This window comes from Ochotona curzoniae, unplaced genomic scaffold (assembly GCF_017591425.1).
Source record: "Ochotona curzoniae isolate NIBS_2020 unplaced genomic scaffold, NIBS_Ocur_1.0 contig_1941, whole genome shotgun sequence".
NCBI classification, from domain to species: domain Eukaryota; kingdom Metazoa; phylum Chordata; class Mammalia; order Lagomorpha; family Ochotonidae; genus Ochotona; species Ochotona curzoniae.
Genome location: NW_024465265.1, coordinates 118,650 through 140,463, shown reverse-complemented (window position 1 = coordinate 140,463; position 21,814 = coordinate 118,650). Strand labels below are relative to the sequence as shown.

Here is a 21,814-nt window from a genome sequence, read left to right as displayed (position 1 = left end):
TTCCCCTCTACAGAATGCTCACTGGGCTGAAAATCTTACTTCTTTGAATCACATTTTTCTCTCTCTTCTTTTCCTCCCCCTTTGCTCCCATGGTTGATTGACAGATTCTTTGACTTCTGCCTGCTCTCTTTCCTTCTCTCTTTTGGCACTGGTGCCCACTGCCAACTTACAGGATTCCTACAGATGAGGATCAGCCTGGATGTTCTGCCATGGCCAGCCAATGGGTTTCTACCAATCTGGAAGAGGAAGTGACCTGCCCCATCTGCCTGGACATTCTGAAGGACCCTGTCACCATTGAGTGCGGGCACAACTTCTGCCATTTTTGCACCACTCAGCTTCAGGAAGCTTCTAGGTATCACATCAAATGTCCCCTCTGCAAAAGTTCTATGAAAAGGGACACATATGCACCCAACTGGCTGTTGACAAATCTGATACAGAAAATTCGAGCTATGGATCCCTCTGAGAGGCAGCTGAAAGAAAAGGAGCTGAGATGTCCAAAGCATGGGGAGAAGCTGCACTATGTCTGTGAAGCAGATGGGGAATTCCTCTGTGTGGTGTGTCATGACTCAAAGGACCACAAATTACATGAATCCAGACTGATAGAAGAAGCTGTCGAGCATCACCAGGTAAGCACGGAGGCTCCACTTTGCGAATGGGAGTTTGGTGGAGATTGCAAACTGTTGTCTCCTTTCTGTGGGTTTGTTCTCTGTGGCTATTGCAAGAACTACTTAACCAGGTCCACTGAGCTCCTGGTTCTAGTCCAAGGAACTGCTGTCCTTGCAAACAAGGGAATAATGGAGGATGGAAAAAAGAGAGAAGGAGAGACAGAGAGGGGAAGATTTCCCATCCACTGGTTCACTCCCCAGGTGCAGTGCCAGTCCTAACTGAGCCGATCTGAAGCCAAGACCCAGGAACTTCCTGTAGGTCTCCAAGTTGGGTGCAGGGTCCCAAGGCTTTGGACCATCCTCTGCTACTTCCCAGGCCAGAAACAGGGAGCTGGATGAGGACACAAACTGAAACTCAAATAGGGTCTTGGTGCTTGCAAGAGGAGGATTAGCCAATTAGGCCATCTCGTCAGTCCCCCACAGATTTACAAAAGAAGAATTATTTATTTTTATTATAAAGGTAGATATGCCGAGAGAAGGAGAGAAGATGATCCATAAACTGGCTCATTTCCCAAATGGTTGCAATTTCTAGAGGTGAGCTGATCCTAAGCTAGGAGCCAGGAGACTCTTCCATGTCTCTCTCCCGCATGGGTGCAGAGTCCCAAGGACTTAGGTCATCCTCCTCTGCTTTCCCCAACCATAAGTAGAGAACTGGATTAGAAGGGGAGCAACCAGGACGTGAACCTGCAGCTATATGGGATGTTGTCATTTGAATGGGGAAGATTGGCCTCTTGAGCCATGCATTGGTCCCAAGACATAGGAATTTGATTCAGAAGATATGGACTCCACATTGGGGTCTCTAAGACATTATCATGTCATGTCACATGTAGTTTGACATCAAGGAGCAGCCCCCCTCATTTACCCCACTAACTGCCCCAGCAGACAAGGGAGAAAAAAAGAGTTGAAATATAGTTCCCACTCACCTCTTCCTATACCTTGACCCTTCCCACCGTATTCAGAGATGCACATAAACATGCATCCCTTTCAAGTATGTAAGCAATATTAAAAATAAGATAAATACATAAAATAAAAAAAGATGTGGGGCTCAAGTCCAGATTTTAAGTTGTTTGTGTGACTTTCAAGGGATCTTTTGGGTTCTCTGAGCCTCAGATGCCTCACCCTTCAAATCAAACTTACATCTCTTTAAAAAAAAAAAAAGGTTTCTTTTTTTGAAAGGTATATTGAGAGAGACAGACAGACAGACAGACAGATAGACAGAGACACGGAGACGGAGAAAGGTCTTCTGTCATCACTCCACCAACTGCTGAAACAGCTGGAGCTGAGACAGTCACAAATGAGAGCTGGTAGCTTCTTCCTGGTAGCCTACATAGATGCAGGAACCCAAGGACTTGGGCCATCCTTCATTGGTTTCCCAGGTCAATAGCAGCAGACCCCAAACGTACCTCTTGAAACTTGGTAGAACAGGTGAGGGAGTGGTTTTGAGAGTTGTTTGACAGTCTTGAAGCATCATCCAAACATTACTCTAAAGAGACACAGCAATCCTCTTCTCTTTTAGGTCATGTAGGTTCATATTTCTCCCTTCCCCGAAGCTGAAGAAAGGGGTATGAATTAACACTTACTCCCAGGACTCGCAGGAGCTTCTTATCTGCTCTCTGGAGAAGGCAGATGGCTTTATGAGCCCAAGGGCAATCCAGGCAGAGCCTTGACTGAAGGTCCCTCTCCCCACAGGAGCAGATCCAGTTGCATGTGGGGATCTTGGAGCAAAAGGAGCAGGAACTTGTACACATGAAGGCTCAAGTTGACAAGAAGATCAGCCACTTCATGGTAAGGAAAAACCCCAAACTGTGTTTCTTTGTTTTTGTGTGCCAAAGGAAAAAAGTTTAAAACTACATGAAAACATTTAAAACTGAACAAACTTTCAGAAAGTGAGTTTTACGCAAACTCTTGAAACAAAAAATGATGACATAAATGATAGCAGAATGTGGCAGTAAGCATAAAGGAAGTGTTTCTATTTAAATAAATATTAAAGACTTGAGAGGAAGAGTAACAGTGAGAGTGTTAGAGGAGAGACAAAGTTTTCACTCATTGTTTCACTTTACAATGGTCTCGGTGGTGAGGAGGTGGTTAAGCAGAAGCCAGAAACTCCAAGCTTCATCCATGTCTCCCATGCAGTGATAGGAGCCCAGTGTTTGGCCTATTTTCTCTTGTCTTCCAGGGTGCATTTGCAGGAACTAAATCAGAAGCAGAGCAGCCGGTACTTGAACCAGCACTCAAATTGTTTGTTGCAAACAATGTCTTAATGGGCTTTACAACAGCACTGCTGTGAGAAGTGCTTTTAAATGTGAGTTCTCAGGACCTGAATCATGGTACAGTATGATAATGTGCCTCCTTTGACAAAAGCATCACATTTGAGTACTTGTTTGAGGTCCAGCTGCTCTATATTTAATCCAGGTCCCTGCCTATGCACCTGGGAAAGCAAGAGAAGAAGGTACAAGTGCTTGTGCCCCTGCGCACACATGTGGGAGATTTGGATGGAGGTCCTGGCTCATGATTTCAATATGTCTTACCTCAGCTTGCTGTGAGCATTCAGAGAGTGAACCAGCAAAGAGAAGTTCTCTCTCTCTCAAATAAAAAAATCTCTAAGGAAAAAATAAGTTTATTCTTGGTCATCAAGATGGCGGTATAGGGTGTAGACAGGTTTGGGATGATGGAGAATCATTAGGGTGAAACACAGGGAACAGATTTCAGGAAAAGATAGGTCAGGCATTTGGCATGGCAGTACCTGGAGACCACTGTACACAGGATAGTAGGGGCAATGGTGGAGAAGTGTTGCAGTGATAGGATAATGCACCAGCAGCCAGAGAACAGTGATCTGGACTCAGGCCATCTGGGCATCCAGTGGCAACCAGGGATCCTGTACTGGCTAGAGTGTCTGCAGCAGCCAGGTGAGTGTGGGAGTTGACTGGGAACTTCAGAAGTGAATACAGGCAAAGAACTGCTGATGTGTTTGGCCCAACAATGAGGAGAGCAGGAGCAGTGACTCCAAGACAAAATTCAGGGACGGGGTGGATCTCACATCACAGACTCTCAGTAACGCCAGATGGGACACCATTTTGTGTAGTAGTGCAAAGAGTGCGGATTTGAAGGGACTGTCAAGAACGGGCTCATTTCTGGCTAATCACACTGAACTTATCCCATAGGAAAAACAGTGTCAGCTTTGCATCCTGCTGGGACTGTGTGGTACCTGGATCTGACAGCCAGCAACCCCAGATCTTCATCAGTGCCCTGTCAGATGTCATTTTGTTTAGAGGGGCAAAGACTGAAGGGGGGGGAGAGGGTCGGGAGGAGCAGAGGTAACTGCACATGTGCTAAATCAGTAGCGAGCAGGTGCCATTTTCACAGGACCAGACACTGAGGGACTGCTGGGACCATAGCTGAGCTGTGCAAGCACTTAAACTGAGAGCAAAATCACTTTTAGCTTCATGCAGGTCCCTTGGAGAAAATAGTTCCATTGTGGCACTCTACAGGCTCCACCCAAAATAGTTTCAGCAGGCGGCCCTCAGACTTGATGACCAGCTGGTGTCGGCAAGATCAGCGCCACCAACAATCCAGTTATTTAGCATAGCTGGTATTTCCCTACTCTAGGACACTGCTTGTTTACATAAAACTGACTTGCAGACCTGTGGTAACACAACTTAGAAACCACCCTAAGGAGAAGAACCTGCTAACAAGAACAGCAGTGACCAAAGGTAAAAGAAGAGACAAAGGCACAATAAATATTACTGAAGATTCTCGAGCAAAGGAGCAAAAGCTCCTCAGACTTAGCTGAGTTAACTGAGGAGGACATCAAGAAATGGGAGATATAGAATTCAGAATACTTGTTATAAAGCTTCTTATCAACAATGGGAAGCACATACATGATTCAAGGAATTTAAGGAATGTGTCACAACTGAAATAGTAGCAATCAATCAAGTAAAAGCTGACATATTAGAAATTAAGAACACAATGGAACAAATTAAAAGTAAAGTGAAAAGTCTTAATAACAGAATGAGTGAAGCAGAATTTCAGAGTTGGAAGATATTTCCCGTCACCAGGGGGAAACAAACAAAAAGCTGGAACAGAACTGAGTTGAGCTTAAAAAAAAGTATCCAAGAATTAAAAGACATGATTAGAAGGTCCAATATAAGAGTTATGAGAGTTCCAGAACATGTAGAAAGAGAAGCTAGAGTTAAAGGTGTGTTCAATGAAATAATAAACAAAAACTTCCCTAATGTGGAGAAAGAATTAGAAAACAATATACAGGAGGGGCACAGAACTCCCAACAGAGTTGAACAAAAGTAAACTTCACCTTTTCACATGATAATCAAGCTCTCTTCAGTTGAACATAAGGAAAACATCCTTAAATTTGCACGTGAAAAAAATCAAGTGACCTGTAGAGGAATCCCAATTAGATATACTGCTAATTTCTCAGTGGAAACGCTACAGTCCAGAAGAGAATGGAGTGACATATTCTAGATTCTAAAAGAAAAAAAATTGTCAGCCCAGAATAATGTAGCCAGAAAAGCTCTATTTTGCCATTGAAAATGAGACAAAAATTTTCCACATTAAAGAAAATTCTCAGAATTTGCCTCTTCTAAATGAGCCCTACAAATGATACTCAAAGATGTCCTCTTGAAAGAGAAAAGGAATAGCAACTAGCAAAATCAAAGGCAAATGTGGAGAACACCCCCCTCAAAGGCCAACAGAAGACTAAATCGAACAACAACCCATTGCTGAAATGACAGGACCAATTTCTACCCATTCATATTACATTGAATGTAAATGCCTTAAACTCATCAATCCAATGCCATAGATTAGAGGACTGGATCAAAACCCAAAACTCATCTGTTTGTTGCTTACAGGAGACACATATCACCAATTAAGATCAGTGTAAACTGAAAGTGAAAGCATGGAAAAAGATACTCCAAACTAATGGTAAGGAAAAATAAATAGCATAGTCATTCTAATAACAGATTATATAGACTTGAATGTGAAAAACATTAAAAGAGGTAAAGGACACACATAATGATCAAAGGATCCATTCAGCAAGCAGATATCACCATAATAAATGTATACACACCAAATGCCAAGGCATCTTGCTATGTGAAACAAATACTAATGAATTTCAATGGAGAAATAGACTCCAACACAATAATTATTGGGGGACTTTAATACCCCCTTTAACATCAGACAAATCGACAGTTCGGATACTCAACAAGGAAACAACAGAACATAGTTGATATCTGCTGAACCTTTCATCCTGCAGACAATACACTCTTTTTAAAATCAGTACATGGAAACTTCTCCAGAAATGACCATATTATAGGCCACAAGACAAGCCTCAGCAGATTTTTAAAAAGTCAAAATTATATCACGCATCTTCTCAGACCATCAGGGAGTCAAACTAGAGACCAAGAAGTCAAAAGAACCAGGAGGACATGCAAACATTTCCAAACAATAGAAAGCAATTTTTCCAAACCCTTTTTATGAATCCAGTATCATCTTAATACCAAAACCAGACAGAAAAACAACAGAAAAAGAGAAATACAAACTGATACCTTCAATGAACATAAACGCAAAGATCCTCAACAAAATACTAGGCAAAATGATCCAACAGCACATCAGGCTGATCACTCATCCAAACCAGGTGGGATTCATCCCCTGGTTTGCAGGAATGATTCAACATTCACAAATCAATAAATGTGGTACATCACAACAACAAATAGAAAAATAATAACCATATTATCATCTCAATAGATGCAGAGAAATCAGTTGATAAAATTCAACACCACTTCATGCTGAAAACCCTAAGCAAGATAGGCATAGAAAGGACATTCTATAACACAAAAGCAATACACGAAAAACCCAACTCTAGTATCATACTCAATGGGGAAAGATTAGAAGCCTTTCATCTAAGATCTGGAAATAGACAGTGATGTCACGGTCACCACTACTCTTCAATATAGTATTGGAAGTCCTTCCCAGAGCTATTAGGCAAAAAAAAAAAAAAAAAAAGAATTAAAGGAATTCAACTTGGAAAAGAGAAAATGAAATTATGATTTTCTACGTAGGAGAACCAAAAGACTCAGTCAAGACACTATTGGAACTAATAAGAGACTTTTGCAGGGTAGTAGGATACAAAATTAATGAACACAAGTCGATGGCACTAGTGTACACAAGTAATTCCATGGATGAGAAAGAAATTGCAAGTAAAGTCTCCTTTAAAATAGAGGAGAGGAATCTTAAATACCTAGGAATTAAGCTAACTAAATATGTGAAAGACTTCTATGATGAAAACTCTAAAGCATTAGAAAGGAAATAGAGGAAGACCTTGAAGATGGAGAAACTTACCATGTTCCTGGATTGGCAGGATCAATATCATCAAAATGACCATGTTACTAAAAGCAATATACAGATTCAATGCAATCCCAATCAAAATCCCAGCAATATTCTTCTTCTCAGAAATAGAAAAAAGATGCAAAAGTTCATCTGGAATCACAAGAGACCACAAATAGCTAAAGCTATCCTGAAAAATAGAAATCAAGCTGGAGGAATCACAATTCCTGACCTCAAGACATGCTACAGAGCAGTGGTCATCAAAAGAGTCTGGTACTGGTACAGAAACAGAGAAGAAGATCAACGGAACAGAATAGAAACACCAGAAGGGAGCCCACACATGTGTAGCCGACTAATTCTTGGCAAGAAAACTAAAAATAATCCAGGAAAAAGCCCGGTTTCTTCAACAAATGCTGTTGGGACAATTGAATAGCAACTTGTAGAATTAAGAAGCAAGAGTTGCACCTGTCACTTACACAAAAATCAGCTCTAAATGTATCAAGGACTTAAATCTACACCCAGAAATCACCCAACTATTAAAGGAAAACATAGAAAACACACTCCAAGATACAGCAACAGGAAAAGACTTCTTAGAAAAGATGCCAAAAGCAAAGGCAACCAGAGCTAAAATGAAGAAATGAGACTACATCAAACTAAAAAGCTTCTGCACAGCAAAGGAAACAATTAACAACATCAAGAAGCAACCAACAGAACGGCACAAAATTTTTTCATACTACACAAGTGATAGGGGACTAATATCCAGGATTTACACAGAACTTCAGACCCAGGGAGCAAAAATTTAAAAAAAACCTATAACAAAATGGGTGAAGGAAATGAACAGACGTTTTTCAAAAGAACAGATTCAAATGGCTAACAGACATATGAAAAGATGCTCAGGCTCCTAGCCGTCACAGAGATATAAAGGAACACCATGTTGAAGTACCACCTAACTCCAGTGAGACTAGCCTACATTCAGAACTTGAATAACACCACCTGCTGGAGTGGATGTGGGGAGAAAGGCACCTTCCTTCACTGCTGGTGGGAATGTAGGCCAGTACAACCACTGTGGAAATCAGTAGGAAACATAGGAAGCACTCTCCAAGATACAGGAACAGGGAAAGGCTTCTTGGAAAAGACACCAAAAGCACAGACAGTCAAAGACAAAATAAACAAACAGGGCTACATCAAACTAAAAAGCTTCTGCACAGCAAAGGAAACAATTAACAACATCAAAAAGCAACCAACAGAATGGGAGAAAAATCTTTGCACACTTCACAAGTGATAGGGGACTAATATCCAGGATTCCCAAAGAGCTTCAGAAACCCAGGGAGAGTAAAAAACAAACCAACCAACCAACAAACAAAACTTTGAATGTGTGAAGGAAATGAGCATTATTTTTTAAAGAACAAATTCAAATGACTAATAGACATATGGAAAGATGTTCAAGCTCCCCAAATGTTAGGGAGACACAAATGAAAACCACATTAAGTTTCCATCTATCTCCAGTGAAGTTGGCCTACATTCAGAACTCTACTACAACACCTGCTGGCATTGATATGGGGTAAAGGTACCCTTATTCACTGCTGGTGGGAGTGCAGGCTAGTACAACGACTATGGAAATCAGTATGGAGCATGTTTAGAGAACTACAAATAAACTTGCCATATGACGCAGCTATCCTGCCCCTAGGAATATATCAAAGGAAATGAAATCTCCATATGAGAAGGGAATCTGTAATCCTATATTCACAGCAGCACAAACTACAATAGCAAATACATGGAAACAACCCAGATGTCTGTCCAAAAAAGAGTGGTTAAAGAAACTGTGGTACATCTACTCCATGGAATATTACTCAGTCGTCGAAAAGACTGAAATCATACCATTTGCAACCAGATGGTCCCAACTAAAGACCATTATGCTCAGTAAAATAAGTCAATCCCAAAAGAACAAATGGCATATATTCTTTCTGACATAAGGCAGCCTTCATGTAAACTGTAAGATCAGTAACCCTTTTCATCCTGTGTTTGGCTGGATTCCATGTGTTTTGATGTTTTTGGTTTTGTTTTCATTTCTTTCAAAAAGTTTCTTTACTCTTGTTGAATTCATTGCTGGCTCATGGATCACACAGTGGTATCATATTACCCAAGAGGCTTTTGAGTTATCTTTTTCATTTCTTCACTCATGCGTTGGTTATTCAGTGGTGCGAAAACCAGTCTGGGGGTGAGATTTTGGGGAGAGGGCAGGGAAATCCCAGACCCTATGGAATTGTACTATAAAATTCAAAACTAAAAAAAGAAAGTTTGCTCTCATCTATTCTCAAGTTCTACATGGGTACTCAGTATAATCAAATACAAAAATTAAAATGGAATAGCATCAGTGGAATGTCAGTTGAGAACATCTCTTCTCTATGTCCCTATAATTGTACCAAGGCCCAGGTGAATATTGAGAAGCAACGGATCCACACAGAATTCAAGCACCTGCAGCAGGTACTGGACGAGAATAAGAACTTCCTCCTGTCCAACATCGAGCATCAGGCTCAACATGGTGTCAAGGAGTGTGAGCAGTATAACGCTGACACCCAGGCGCAGCTCAGCTTGCTAAGGGATCTCATGGATACTCTGAAGGCCAAGCAGCAGATGCCACCCAGACAGCTGCTGCAGGTGAGCTCTCAGGGGTGGAATCACTGCAAAGCAGAGCTCGGGGATTGTGTCTGGCCAGCACACCTGTGTCTGGCAGAATCCTCAACACTGCCTCTAGGGCTGCACCATCCAGCAGAAAGAGTCGAAATGGTAATATGTTGTTTGGAACAGTTGTATGAGCCACACGTGTGATTTACAATAGGTAACCCACATAAATTATTTAGAAATATACTGTCAGTTACTGACCAGCATAATTTAGAAATGTAACATGAACCACATGTATAATTTAGAAATGTATTGCAAGCCACATAGGAAGAGCTTCAGCATGCAGAAGGCCAGGTGTTTGGTGCAGTGTTTGACATGCGACTTGGAGATTCCATGTTCCGTGTGGGTGAGCCTGGTTGGAACCCTACCTCCACTTCCCACCCAGCTTCCTGCTAATGTTGGCCCTGCAAGGAAGCAGTGGATGAGGCAAGTCCTGGGATCCAGCAACCAGTGTGAGAGACCTGGGCTGTGTTTCAGGCTCCTGATTGCCACCTGGCTAAGCCCTGGTTTTGTGAGCTTTTAGGGAATAAAGCAGCAGATGGAGCATCTTTCAATTGTCTCTGTCTCTCTACCTTTCAGATAGATGAAAATTATATTTTAAAATATGTGGGACTGGAGCTGTGGCTTGGTGAGTTAAGAAGCTGCCTGTAGCACCAGCATACCATATGCATTCTGGTTAGATTCCAGCTGCTTCAATTCTTATCCAGTTCCCTGCTAACGTGCTTGGGAAAGCAGCAGAGGATAGGTCAAAGCCTTGGGACCCTGCACCCATGTGCGAGATGCAAAAGAGTCTCTTGGTGTTGAATTAGCTCAGCTCCATCTGTTGCAACCACGTGGAAACTAATCAGCAGATGAAAGATATTTCCTTCTGTCTCTTCTTCTCTTTGTAAATCTGCCTTTCCAACAAAAATAAATCTCCCATTTGTTAAAAATCCATGTGCAAAATAATTGTAAATAGACTTCAAAATATTGACCACAAAAGAAATTTTTTTTCTTAAAGGTTTTATTTATTTACTTGAAAGGCAGTGTTACAGTGAGAGAGGGAAAGACAGTAAAAAAGAGAGAGAGATCTGCTATTATTGGTTCATTCCCCAAATGGCCACAGTGGCCTGGACTGTGCCAGGCAAGAGCCAGAAGCTTCTTCTGGGTTTTGTGAACCATTGTGCTGGTTGGAATGTTCATTCTTTTCTTTCAAGTAATTTCATGCAAATTTACTCCTGTCTTTTCCCTGGCCCAGTGTATAGGGCTCCCCTGCTAATTTAAGTATCAGACAAAATTTATTTCCAAAATGTTATTCTCTTTCTAATCGTCAATGGTTCTTGTTGGTGTCTAACCATGTCTTCACTTGGAGTCATATGAGCACTTCATGGAGGTGTCCCTGTGAGTGAGAACAGGGGAGAGAAGAGACAGAAAAGTCTCAGAGATGTTCTCAACCCTCTGGCTCTGCCCACACCTACTTGCCTCTCGGCTCCTCATGGCCACAAGAGTCAGCTAGTGCTGAGATCATACTGTTTGTCTTTCTCTTCCAGGACATCAGAGGCACCTTGAAAAGGTATGATGGTCAGCCCACATGCATGCTGCCCCCTGAATCATTCAAGGATCAATATCCACCTTAGCTTCAGATAATCTCAAATGTTACCTGCTCACCAACGCCCACACCCCGGGATTTTGCACTCAGAGGTTTATGCTGCATTAGGAAAATCTGAGCTGAGCAAATGAGTTTGCTGTGAGAGACCTGAGCTGTTCTCCCCATCTCCCTGGTCCTCCTCCAGGCCCCCTGCTCAGCTGGATGCCTCCTGGTCCCTTCTCTCTTTCCCACTGCTTTTCTCCTTCCCCTTTCACGTCCAAGTCTCCTTGGGCAGCTTCTCACACCAGCCTATCATCAGTGACAACCTATCATTAGGGAGCTCAATGCTCCCTAGTCCTTGATACTCACTACCACTACCACTGCCATGTTTCCATCCTCACAAGGCTGGGTCCAAAGGACCAGACTCCCACTCAGTGCTGCCTGTTCTCCTAGGAGTGAAGAGTTTCAGGTTCAGTTTCACAGCAAAACCCCAATTCCTCTGGGCCTGGATCAACAACTCAATGAAGCAAAGTCCAGACATGACTCCGTGATTGAGAGCCTGAGGAAGTGTGAAGGTAAGAAAGAGGCTGAGGGGGCCTCTGTTCCCCCACCGGGAAGAGTCTCTCCTGTCAGCAGCTATCACAGCATCCATCCCATCCAGGGTCTATGAGCCTGGTCATGCCTGCCTCAGGCATTTTCCCATGCTCTGTTCCACATGGTTTTTGTCTATAATGTCGCTCGCTGATTTTTGTGTTATCCCCCTGGCCTAGGTCCGTCACCATGGGCAGAAGAACAAGGTTATGCCTTCCCAGGACTTTTGGCTCTATGATCTTTAGCCCATGGTTGTCTGTTTCCTTGTTACTGTGATACATACTTCTATTTCTTACTACAGAAAATGCATTCATAATTGATGATGTTTTGAAGATTCTGTCTTGCAGGAAAACAGATCAGCCAGGACAGAGTGTAAGGTTGGGTATTGAGTTACATTTTCATAAGAGTACTCTTGGTTTGCAACTAGGATTAAGCGTTGGTGTCTGTAGGAATGTCCTTCAATGTGATGGGTGTGTGTTTCTAAGCTAAAAGTAATGGTGGCTGATTGGAACCTTGTTCTTCGGGCTAGCACAGGAGCATTTCTTCCCCCAAATCTCCCATGCACTATATGGGGGCAATGCCCCCAGGAATAAGCATCCTCCCCATTTATGCGTGAATCTCCACTTTCTTTCTTTTGCTGTTGTTTATTTTTTAACATTTTATTGATGATTTCAATGATTGGCTGTTTTTTTTTGAAAGGCAGAGCATCAAGAGAACAGGAGAGACAGAAAAGAATAGGAGAGACAATCCATGTGCTGGCTCATTCTCTAAATGATTGAGACAGCAGGGCCTGGGCCAGGCTGAAATACAAGCCAGGAATCCCATGTGGGTTTTCTACAAGGATGGCAGGATCCAAACACTTGAGCCATCTTTTGCTGTTTTCTCAGTTCTTTGCAGGGTGTTGGATTGAAAGTGGTGTGGTAGAAATGATCACCCAATGGAAAGGTGGCCAAATGGGATATTAACATCACAGATTTCAGCTTTACTTGTTATGTCACAACACAGGCTCCAATACCACAAAATATAAAAGTATAGGAGGCCTGGGAAGGAAACAAAAATGCCCCAAAGCCTTGGGACCCTGCACCCGTACGGAAGACCCAAAATAGGTTCCTGGCTCCTAGATTCACATTGGCTCTGCTACTGCTGTTGCAATTATTTGGGGGTGGTGGTGTTGGTGGTGGTGGTAGACTAGCAGATAGAAGATCTTTCTCACTTTTCTCTGTAAGATCCGATTTGCCTTTCCAATAAAAACCTTTAATAAAAATTACAGGAAGCTAGTTTAAATGTTTATGGAAAATATGTACAAGAATACTTAAAATTGTTTGAACTAAAATGAACTTTTTAAAAAAGTTTTTTATTGGAAAGTCAGATTTTTAATTTAAAAATTAATTTTTATTGGAAAATAAGACTGAGAGAAGGAAAGAACGATCCTCCACTCACTCATACACTCTGCAAGTTTCCACAATTGCTGGAGCTGTGTCAATGCAAAACCAGGAGCCAGGAGCTTCCCCATGTCTCCTAGGTGGGCACAGAGTCCCAAGGCTCTGGGCCATCTTACACAGCTTTCTCAGGTCACCAGCATTGAACTGGACTGGAAGTGAAACAGCCAGGACATGAAAGGGCACCCATATTGGATGCCAGTGTTCACAGGCAGAGGACTAGCCAATGGAGTTATCATGCTGGCCTCTTAGACAAATTTTAAAAGGCTCATTTTGGGTGGTAGCACAGTAGCCTAGCTACTAAAATCCTCAACTTGCATGCACTTGAATTCCATATGGGATGATCCAAAGTCTTTGAAACTTATAAATGTGTGCGAGACACAGAAGAAGCTTCTAGTTCTGGGCTTCTGAGCAGCTCAGCTCTGGTTCCTGTAGCCATTTGGGATGTGAACCTGCGGTTGGAAGATCTTTTTCTGAATCTCTCTTCCTTTTTCTGAATCTACCTTTCTATAAAAATAAATAAACCTAAAAATACTATTGTTTAAAAAGCAGAGAATTGGAAGAACTCAATCCTGATCTCAAATGTGGTTGTAGGGGACCAAGCTTTTCAGATATTTTTGCTGCTTTTCCAGAACATAGACAGGGTGCTGGATCATAAATTGAGTACCTGGGACTTGAATCTGTGTCCATATAGGATGTGCCATTGCAACAGATTAGCCTGATACAGCATGGTGCCAGTCCCCATGAAATTGTTATTATTTAATTACTACATTGCATTCATAATGTGACACATTCTCATAGGCTTTGTGGTTCCCCAAACCTTTCCCTGTGCCCTCCCCTGCAAGGTGGATTCCTCCACCTTGTTGCAGTATTACAGCTCAAATCCAGTCATGATTCTTCCATTGCAAGCATGTACCATGCATAGAGTCCAGCATCTTATTGTCCAGGTAAATTCAGCAGTTTGTTGGGGAGACCATCTCCGGTTTGAAGGTAGAGCTGGCAGAATATCATCCCTATCAATTAAGAGCCCCAACATAAGAACAACAGCAATTTACAATATTATGGAATCAATTGACATGGTATTGAGTAACAAATATGTTTTTAAAAATGCAAGTTCTTAACCACATCCTGTGACTACTTCATTGATATTTCTATTTTTTTAAAAGATTTTTATTATTTTTATTGAAAGGCGGATATACAGAGAGGAGAGACAGAGAGGAAGATCTTCCGTCTGATGATTCACTCCACAAGTGAGTCGCAACGGCTGATGCTATGCTGATCTGAAGCCAGGAGCCTCTTCCGGGTCTCCCACGCTGGTGTAGGGTCCCAAAGCTTTGGGCCATCCTCGACTGCTTTCCCGGGCCACAGGCAGGGAGCTGGAAGCAGGGCTGCTGGGATTAGAACCGGTGCCCATATGGGATCCCGGGCATGCAAGGAGAGGACCTTAACCAACTGCGCCACAGTGCCGGGTCCGACATTTCTATTTTAGTTTATATACGGAACGGGCTGCTATACACCTTTAAATGGCTATAGGATACTATAGAGCTGTCTTGTGTCTTGCACTGCTTTGGTGGTATCCCACAGGTTTTAGAATGTTGTATCTGAGTTTTCATTGGTTTCCATAATGTTTTTTATTTTATCTTTAATTTCTTCTTTGATCCATTGGTCATTTAATAGCATATTGTTCAAGAGTTTATGAACAAGAGTTTATGTATTTCCAAGAGTTTATGTATTTCCTGGGGCATTTTGAATTGTTGATTTCCAGTTTCATTCCTTGGTGTTCTGATTAGGTGCATGCTATGGTTTCAATTTTTTTGAAGTTAGTCAGATTTGCTTTGTGTCCTATCCTGTGGTAGATCCTGGAGAAGATACCATACACTGCTGAAAAAAATGTGTAATCTGTGGCCTTAGGATGAAAGGTTCTATAAAGGTCTACTAAGTCCAGTTGCTCTATTTTTTGTGTGTGAGTTCTGTAGTTTCTCTGTTGATCTCTTGTCTCATTGATATGTCTATTGGAATTAATGGGGTATTCATAGCTCCCATGATTATTGTATGTTCATCTATGTCTCCTCTTAGGTCCATAAGTAATTGCTTGACCTAGCTGGGTGAATTTGGAGCATAGATGTTGATGGTAATCACTTCTTGATGGATCTTTTCTTTCAGCAATATAAAATGTGTCCTTTTTGATGTTTGTCATGTTGAAGTCTACATCATCTTAAATTAGGACAGCTAGATCAGCCTTTTTTTCCTCATCCATTAGCATGAAATATCTTTTTCCATCCCTTCACTTTCAGTTTCTTAGCATCTTTTCTTGTTAAATGTATCTCCTGTAGACCACAGATAATTGGGTCCTGTTTGTTGATCCAATTTATTAATCTATGTCTTTTGACTGATGAATTTAGGCCATTGTGTTAAGAGTTAATATTGAGACTGCAATTTTGTCCTGCCATGCACGTGTGTTTTTGTGGGTGTTGGTATCTGTTTGATTGTTTTTCCTTGCAAGGTCTTTCCATTTGCCATCTTTCCTTATGGTTTGCTTTCTTTTTTATGGGATTAGCACATTTTTAAGGAGATTTTGTAGAGCTAGATTTGTTCTGGCATATTCTTCTAATTTCTCCTTGCTATGGAAGTATCTAATTTCATTCTCAAATATAAATGAGATTTTTGCTGGGTACAATATTCTTTATTGACAGTTGTTCTGTTTCAGAATTTGAAAGACTTTATTCCATTCTCTCCTTGTCTGGAGCATTTTCTCTGAGAAGAGAGCAGTGATTCTGACTGGCCTGCCCCTAAATGTAAGCTTGTCTATGCTTCTTGCTAGTCTCAGAATTCTTTCTTTGTATTCGTTGGAGGGGAGCTTGAGTACCACATGTCTGGGTGAGGATCTCTTTGGGTCAAATCTGTTGGAGGTTCTCAGTCCTTCCTGGATTTGGACTGGGTTCATGTTCCAAGTGTTTTGAAGTTCTCCTGTATAATTTCATCAAATGCCGGTTGCATACCTGTCTCTCCTCTCCTTCTGGAAGGCCTATAATTCTGATATTCAACTCTTGATGTTGTCTTTCATTTCCTGCATGGCCTTATTGGACTTGTTCAAGTTTTTCTCCAGCTGATTGATAGTCTGCCTGCTTTCATTCTGGGTATCTTCCAATTCAGAGATCCTGTCTTCTGCTGTATTAATTCTGTTAGACAGGCTCTCAACTCTGTGCTGCAGGTCAAGGATCTTATTTTTGACTACTTTTTTTTCTGTGATCATGTGATTTTTGAATTTCTTGAGCTCCTCCCATCATTTTTCATTATCTCTGAAGAGTTTTATAATTATTTTCTGAATTCCTTGTCTTCATCTGTCACCTCTGGGGTTGACAGGCCTTTTGGTGATTTTTCGGGGTTGGTACTGGCTCCTTCCCCTGACTCATTTCTTCTCCTGTGAGCTTTCCCCATGTCTATGTGTTCTCTGATATTGCTTGCTTCTAACCCTTGACCTCTGCTGCCACCGTGTGGGTGACCTGAGGTCTTGTTGACCTAGATTTTTTTTCCTTCTTTGTGGTACCTGGGTTCCCTTCTTCCTAGTTTTTCAGTCGCAGGACTTTGCGGTCTTGTGAGCTCTTCAAAAAAGGGCGATGTTTACAGTATCTATTAGGTCTCCCTTCTTTGGGCTTCTCATGACCCTGGGGTTGTTGCAGCCCAGTGCTGGGGAGTTCCAGTTCCCAGGTTCGCCCAGGCTCTTTGTTTCTGTGCCTAGTCACCTTCTCCGGCCTGTCTGCCCAGATCAAGCCTGCCGTGAGTTGCTCAGTTCAGGCACCCTTCACTGCGTTTTGTTCCTGAGATCAGTTCAGACACTCTTCACTGCGTTTTGTTCCCGAGATCCGCATGCCCCTCACCTCCTGCTAAGGGTGGGTACATTGCTGTGTTAGTGACTCACCAAGGTTCGCTCCCTGAATTTTGCTCATCAAATTTTGCTGGAGTCTCTGCAGCCCGGGGCACCCTATTTGACCCTCTCAGGTTGACAATCCCAGTCTTTTGTGTCTGTTTTACTGCTGCGTGCAGCCTTTCTCAGTCCTGGCGGCACTGGGGGGATTTCCCATAGTGTTCCCCACATTTTTTCCTCTTGGGCTCACTTCAGTCTGCTCCCATCCCTAACTTTTAGGACCCTCGGTCACACTGGTCTACTTCCATGAGCCATATTGACTCCTCCTCAGTCACTATGAATTTTTAAGTTCCCCAAAATGAGTGGCTCCTGTTCCACATCTCATTAGATGTCCACTGAACAATGCTGGGCTGCATGGCCACATCAGGGAAGCTGGGTAGCAAGACTGAAAAATCTCAAGTGATCTGAGAATGTGAGAGACAACTCCAGGTCACTGCTCCTACGGGATTCACATCTGGGCACTGTGGTGTAAACCTAAGTTCCTTACTCAACTTCTCTAGTCTCTCATGCCTTCCGTTCCCTATCCACAGACCAGCTGCAGGCTGGAAGCAAGAAAGACCACGGCAAGTTCCTTCAAGACAAGAGGACAATCCTCAGGCAGAGTGGTAAGTAGGGGGTTAGGGCTGCTTCCTGCCACTGGGGAAGAGTGAGACCCCCAAACAGGAAGGTGACTTCTCCCACAAAGGGAGAAGAACAGGTCTTGGGGGTATTTTATACTTTTAGATTCAAGTAACTCACAGCCACTCAAAAACATTCCAAGTAATAAAAAGTCATCAATTGATGTCTCCCCTGCTCAGCGCCAGGGAAGATAAAAATGGGTCTAGATGCACTGGATGCAGGGCATCTCTGCCATCTTAACTGCCCAGCTGGGCAATGACCATGCTCCTGGGGAAGGTCTCTGTGGGAGGGACAATGGCAGGACACTTCACCTTCAATGGGAACTCAGTGTTTCCCACACCAAGGGCCCAGTGGCACAGGTTAGCAGCAACCCTCCTCCCACCCCCACCCCTGCCACTCCTGCTGACCCTAAAGCCAACTGAAAGGTTTCCGCTCTTCCTTTGGGGGCAATGGTTGTGCCTACTGGGGATCACTGGCTCAAGTTACTCCGGATTGGCTGGGTTTGGGATGGGGCATTGCCTTTGCTTAGCTCACAGGCTCTGACTTTCAAGACCAAAGTTAGCTTTCCCTCTCTAACTCCTAGGGTGCCTCCCTGAGACAAATAACCCTGACATGGACAGAAGCTCACAGCCTGAGCCAGCATCCCCAGGTAGGAGTCTGGTCTTGAACACAGGAGACTGCATGTGGGGCTGGAGGGGATACAAAGCCAGTGGCCACAGCCTGCAGAGGGAGCTGCAGACTTGTGTCCTTGCCCTCACTACAGCTGCTGGGACCAATGACTGTTCTCAGTGCCAACCTGAGGAGGAAAAGGGAAAGAACAGAAAACGGGGATGAGAGTCAGAGGGAGGAGGTTGATGGAAGAGGGAGCACTGTGGCCTCCACAGGCTTTGAAGATGTGTCACATCCCACAGGTGGTGTGGGCAGACATGAGGTGTGGGGGAGGACAAGACCCACTCTGTCCCTGTCTACTTTCTACTAACTGTGGGAGGTGGTAGCCCCGTAGTGAGCTCCTTGAGCTTGTGTGGACAGAGGGGGATTCCTGCCCTCATGATCCAATGGGCCTGGCTCTTCTTTCCTTCTCTGTAAAAGGTGAGCTAATAGCCAACCCGGCATCTTCAACTCTCCACACTCCAGCTCAAATCAAACGGCAATTTAAGTTCTCCTTTGAGATGAATGTCACTAGGCCAGACCTGAGCCTGCGAAGAGACAAGGTGTTTTATGCAAGAGCTCCCGGGAACGCTAGTGACACTGACACCAGGAACACCTGGAGCATCCAAGGCCCCTCAAGTTCTTTGGTGCTCCAGCCGGTACTGAGTGAGTGTCTAGGGACAATTGGGTGCTCCATCTTGAGGGGAGCTAAGGGAGAGGTCTGGTCTCCTGGGACTGGATGTGGGGCAGCTGTCGTGGGGATGACTCCCAGGAGGGAAGCACTTGTTCTTAGAAGCCATAATCATGCTGGCCTTCTGGCCTTCACATGGACTGAGGTGCTCTCTAGTGGACACACGAGGTCCCTGCATCTGTGCCCACTCCTCTTCCCTCCTCCTGTGTGAAATCCACACAGGAGTCAAGGCCTGCCTGCTCACAGATGGCAGAACCCATCCCCATGGACATGACTGGCAAGGTAAAATCTTCCTCTGTGGGGACTTGACCAGTGTGCTTCTTTCCCCTCCTCTTCCTACAGCCCCCGTGACCTTCAATGCGGCCTCTGCCCATCCTGACCTGAACTTTTCCCAGGATCTGAAAATGGTGACAATGGATACATTTCCGCCAAAGTTCTCGGAGGATCCAGCAGTGCCACAGCGCTTCTTCCCGTCCCGTTGCGTGCTGGGATCTCCAGGCTTCTCCACCGGCCGCCACACCTGGGAGGTGGAGCGCAGTGGACCCAGGGGCGGGGCCTGTGTAGTGGGTGTGGCGTGGGAGCAGGCCCCTCGGCAGGGCAGCCTGACCCTGGAGCCTGCCAGCGGCTTCTGGGTGCTGCGCTTCAGCAACTTGGAGTGCCAGGCGCTCATTGGAAGCAACATAGGGGAGGACTTCCCGGTCCGTCCCAGGAGAGTGGGTGTCTGCGTGGATTTTGAGGGCAAGGAGGTCAGCTTCTATGACGCTGATACCAACGACCACATCTACACTTTCCAGGCCTCCTTCCCGGGGAAGATCTTCCCTTTCTTCAGGCTGCTGTTCTCAGGCACCCAGCTTACCCTGAACCCCTAGCCATGCTACTTGGATACTCTCTGCGATTCCTTGGGGCAAGCTCTTTGCTAGGCGGTAGTGCTGACACAAGGTTTACAGGAGACCAGGGTCTGAAGTCTTTGACTTCACTTTATAATTTTGCTTTTTAAGATTTATGTACTTTGAAATCCAATGCAGTAGCCTGTGGCTAAGTCCTTGCATTGCAACCGCTGGGATTCAATAGGTGGACTTGTTCCCAATCAGCTCCCTGCTTGTGGGCTGGGAAAGCCCGGAGCATGACCCAAAACCTTGGGACTCTACACCTGCTTTGGAGATCCAGAAGAAGCTTCTGGTTCCTGGTTTTAGATCAGCTCATCTCTGGCCATTGTGACCACTTGGGGAGTACACCAGTGGATAGAAGAGCTTTCTCTCTATGTCTCCTTCTCCTTGTAAATTTGCTTTTCCAATTAAAAATACGTTAAGCATATTTTATTAAGATTTTAAAAAGATTTTATTAAAAGATTTATGTATTTATGTATTTTTTATTGGAAAGATAGTTTTTACAGAAAGAAAAGAAAGCAAGAGAAAGAGCTTCCATTCGTTGGTTCACTCCCCAAGTGGGTACAGGTGACCAAGCACTTGATCATCTTCTGCTGATTTCACAGGTATAAGCAGGGAGCTGGATTGGAAATGGTGCAGCTGCCACATAATGGCTTCTTTATGGACTGTCTATGCTAGCTGACAGAGGATTAACTTCCTGTACTAACATACCATTCATTCTAAGATGAATTGTTAAGTGGAAAAAAGTAGGGTACAGAGGAAGACACAAAGCATGTTACATGGGATCCAGGAAGAGAGAAAATACATGGATTTGATGGCTTATAGTTATGTTTTAGAGGAAAGGACAAACCAAAACCTAGTCAACAGTTCCATGTAGGGGGAAGGAAAGCCAGATGAAGGGATGCAAGTTGGCCTTTTCTGGATGAATTTTGTCTTGACTTTTTTACTTAATACCATGTAAATATATCATTATAAAACAGAACTTAAGTGAGACAAATGGCCTGTGTGTGGAGTTGGCAGCTTACACTCAGACAGGAGTTATTTAAAGGCAGTTGTCTGGTGAGTGCTCAGTACCAGCAGCTGTGTGACACCTGGATGTCTGCATCCCACACCCAGGGCCTGAGTCCTGGCTCCACTTCTGCTTCCAGCTCTCTTCTCCTTGTGAGTCCTGGGAAGTGACAGGTGATTGTCCTTGGGTCTCTGTCAGCCCCATGAAACTTAGCTTGTGTTCTTAGCTCCTGGCTTTGCTCTGGCCCTGTCCCCTCTGTTACAGGCAATTGAGAAGTGAACCAGTAGATGGAAGGGATCTCTCTCTCTCTCTTGCAAATAAGGTAAAAATAAGTAAGTTTTACATGCAATAATTTGTAATCCTTAGGAGGATATATCCTAAGGATAAAAGCAATCACAAATAGATCTTGAATTTGTCACTTATGTTGGAAATATTAGTCTTACTATTCTGAACCTGGTATGTTTCTATATATGTATGTGTTTATATGTATATACACATAATACACAAAACCACATAATTATGGTTAAGCTACTACAATATTTTTAAAATATAAGATTGGGGTTTTTTTCTTAAGAAATGGCATGATTGAATGAAAATAACAGCATAGTAAGTCTATACCAAATTGTTCCACAAAATTCAAATATTCAAAATAAAATATAACAAAAAGCATAGTAATGCTTGTTTTGAATTATAAATTAGTATAAACTCATGAGGTAACTCCTCTGAAAAATACTAAATTTTTTTCTGTACTTTGTG

At 43.3% G+C, this 21,814-nt stretch overlaps 1 protein-coding gene across 1 annotated transcript; it reads left to right on the top strand.

The window, feature by feature from the left end:
* The first annotated feature begins 209 nt into the window (after positions 1-209).
* On the top strand, positions 210-20,031 carry LOC121149241 (E3 ubiquitin-protein ligase TRIM31-like). The gene is made up of 7 exons (XM_040969743.1): positions 210-626; positions 2,355-2,450; positions 9,429-9,659; positions 11,213-11,235; positions 11,704-11,825; positions 17,736-17,810; positions 19,505-20,031. Exons 1-7 carry the CDS (start codon positions 210-212, stop codon positions 20,029-20,031), a joined length of 1,491 nt encoding a protein of 496 aa, XP_040825677.1.
* Positions 20,032-21,814: the final 1,783 nt, after the last annotated feature.

Bases quoted from the DNA above. Each gene is read 5' to 3' on its own strand.
- LOC121149241 (XM_040969743.1), top strand. From the start codon at position 210: ATGGCCAGCCAATGGGTTTCTACCAATCTGGAAGAGGAAGTGACCTGC. The intron at 9,660-11,212 runs GTGAGCTCTCAG...TTTCTCTTCCAG, and splicing joins CACCCAGACAGCTGCTGCAG to GACATCAGAGGCACCTTGAA. The intron at 11,826-17,735 runs GTAAGAAAGAGG...CCCTATCCACAG, and splicing joins GAGCCTGAGGAAGTGTGAAG to ACCAGCTGCAGGCTGGAAGC.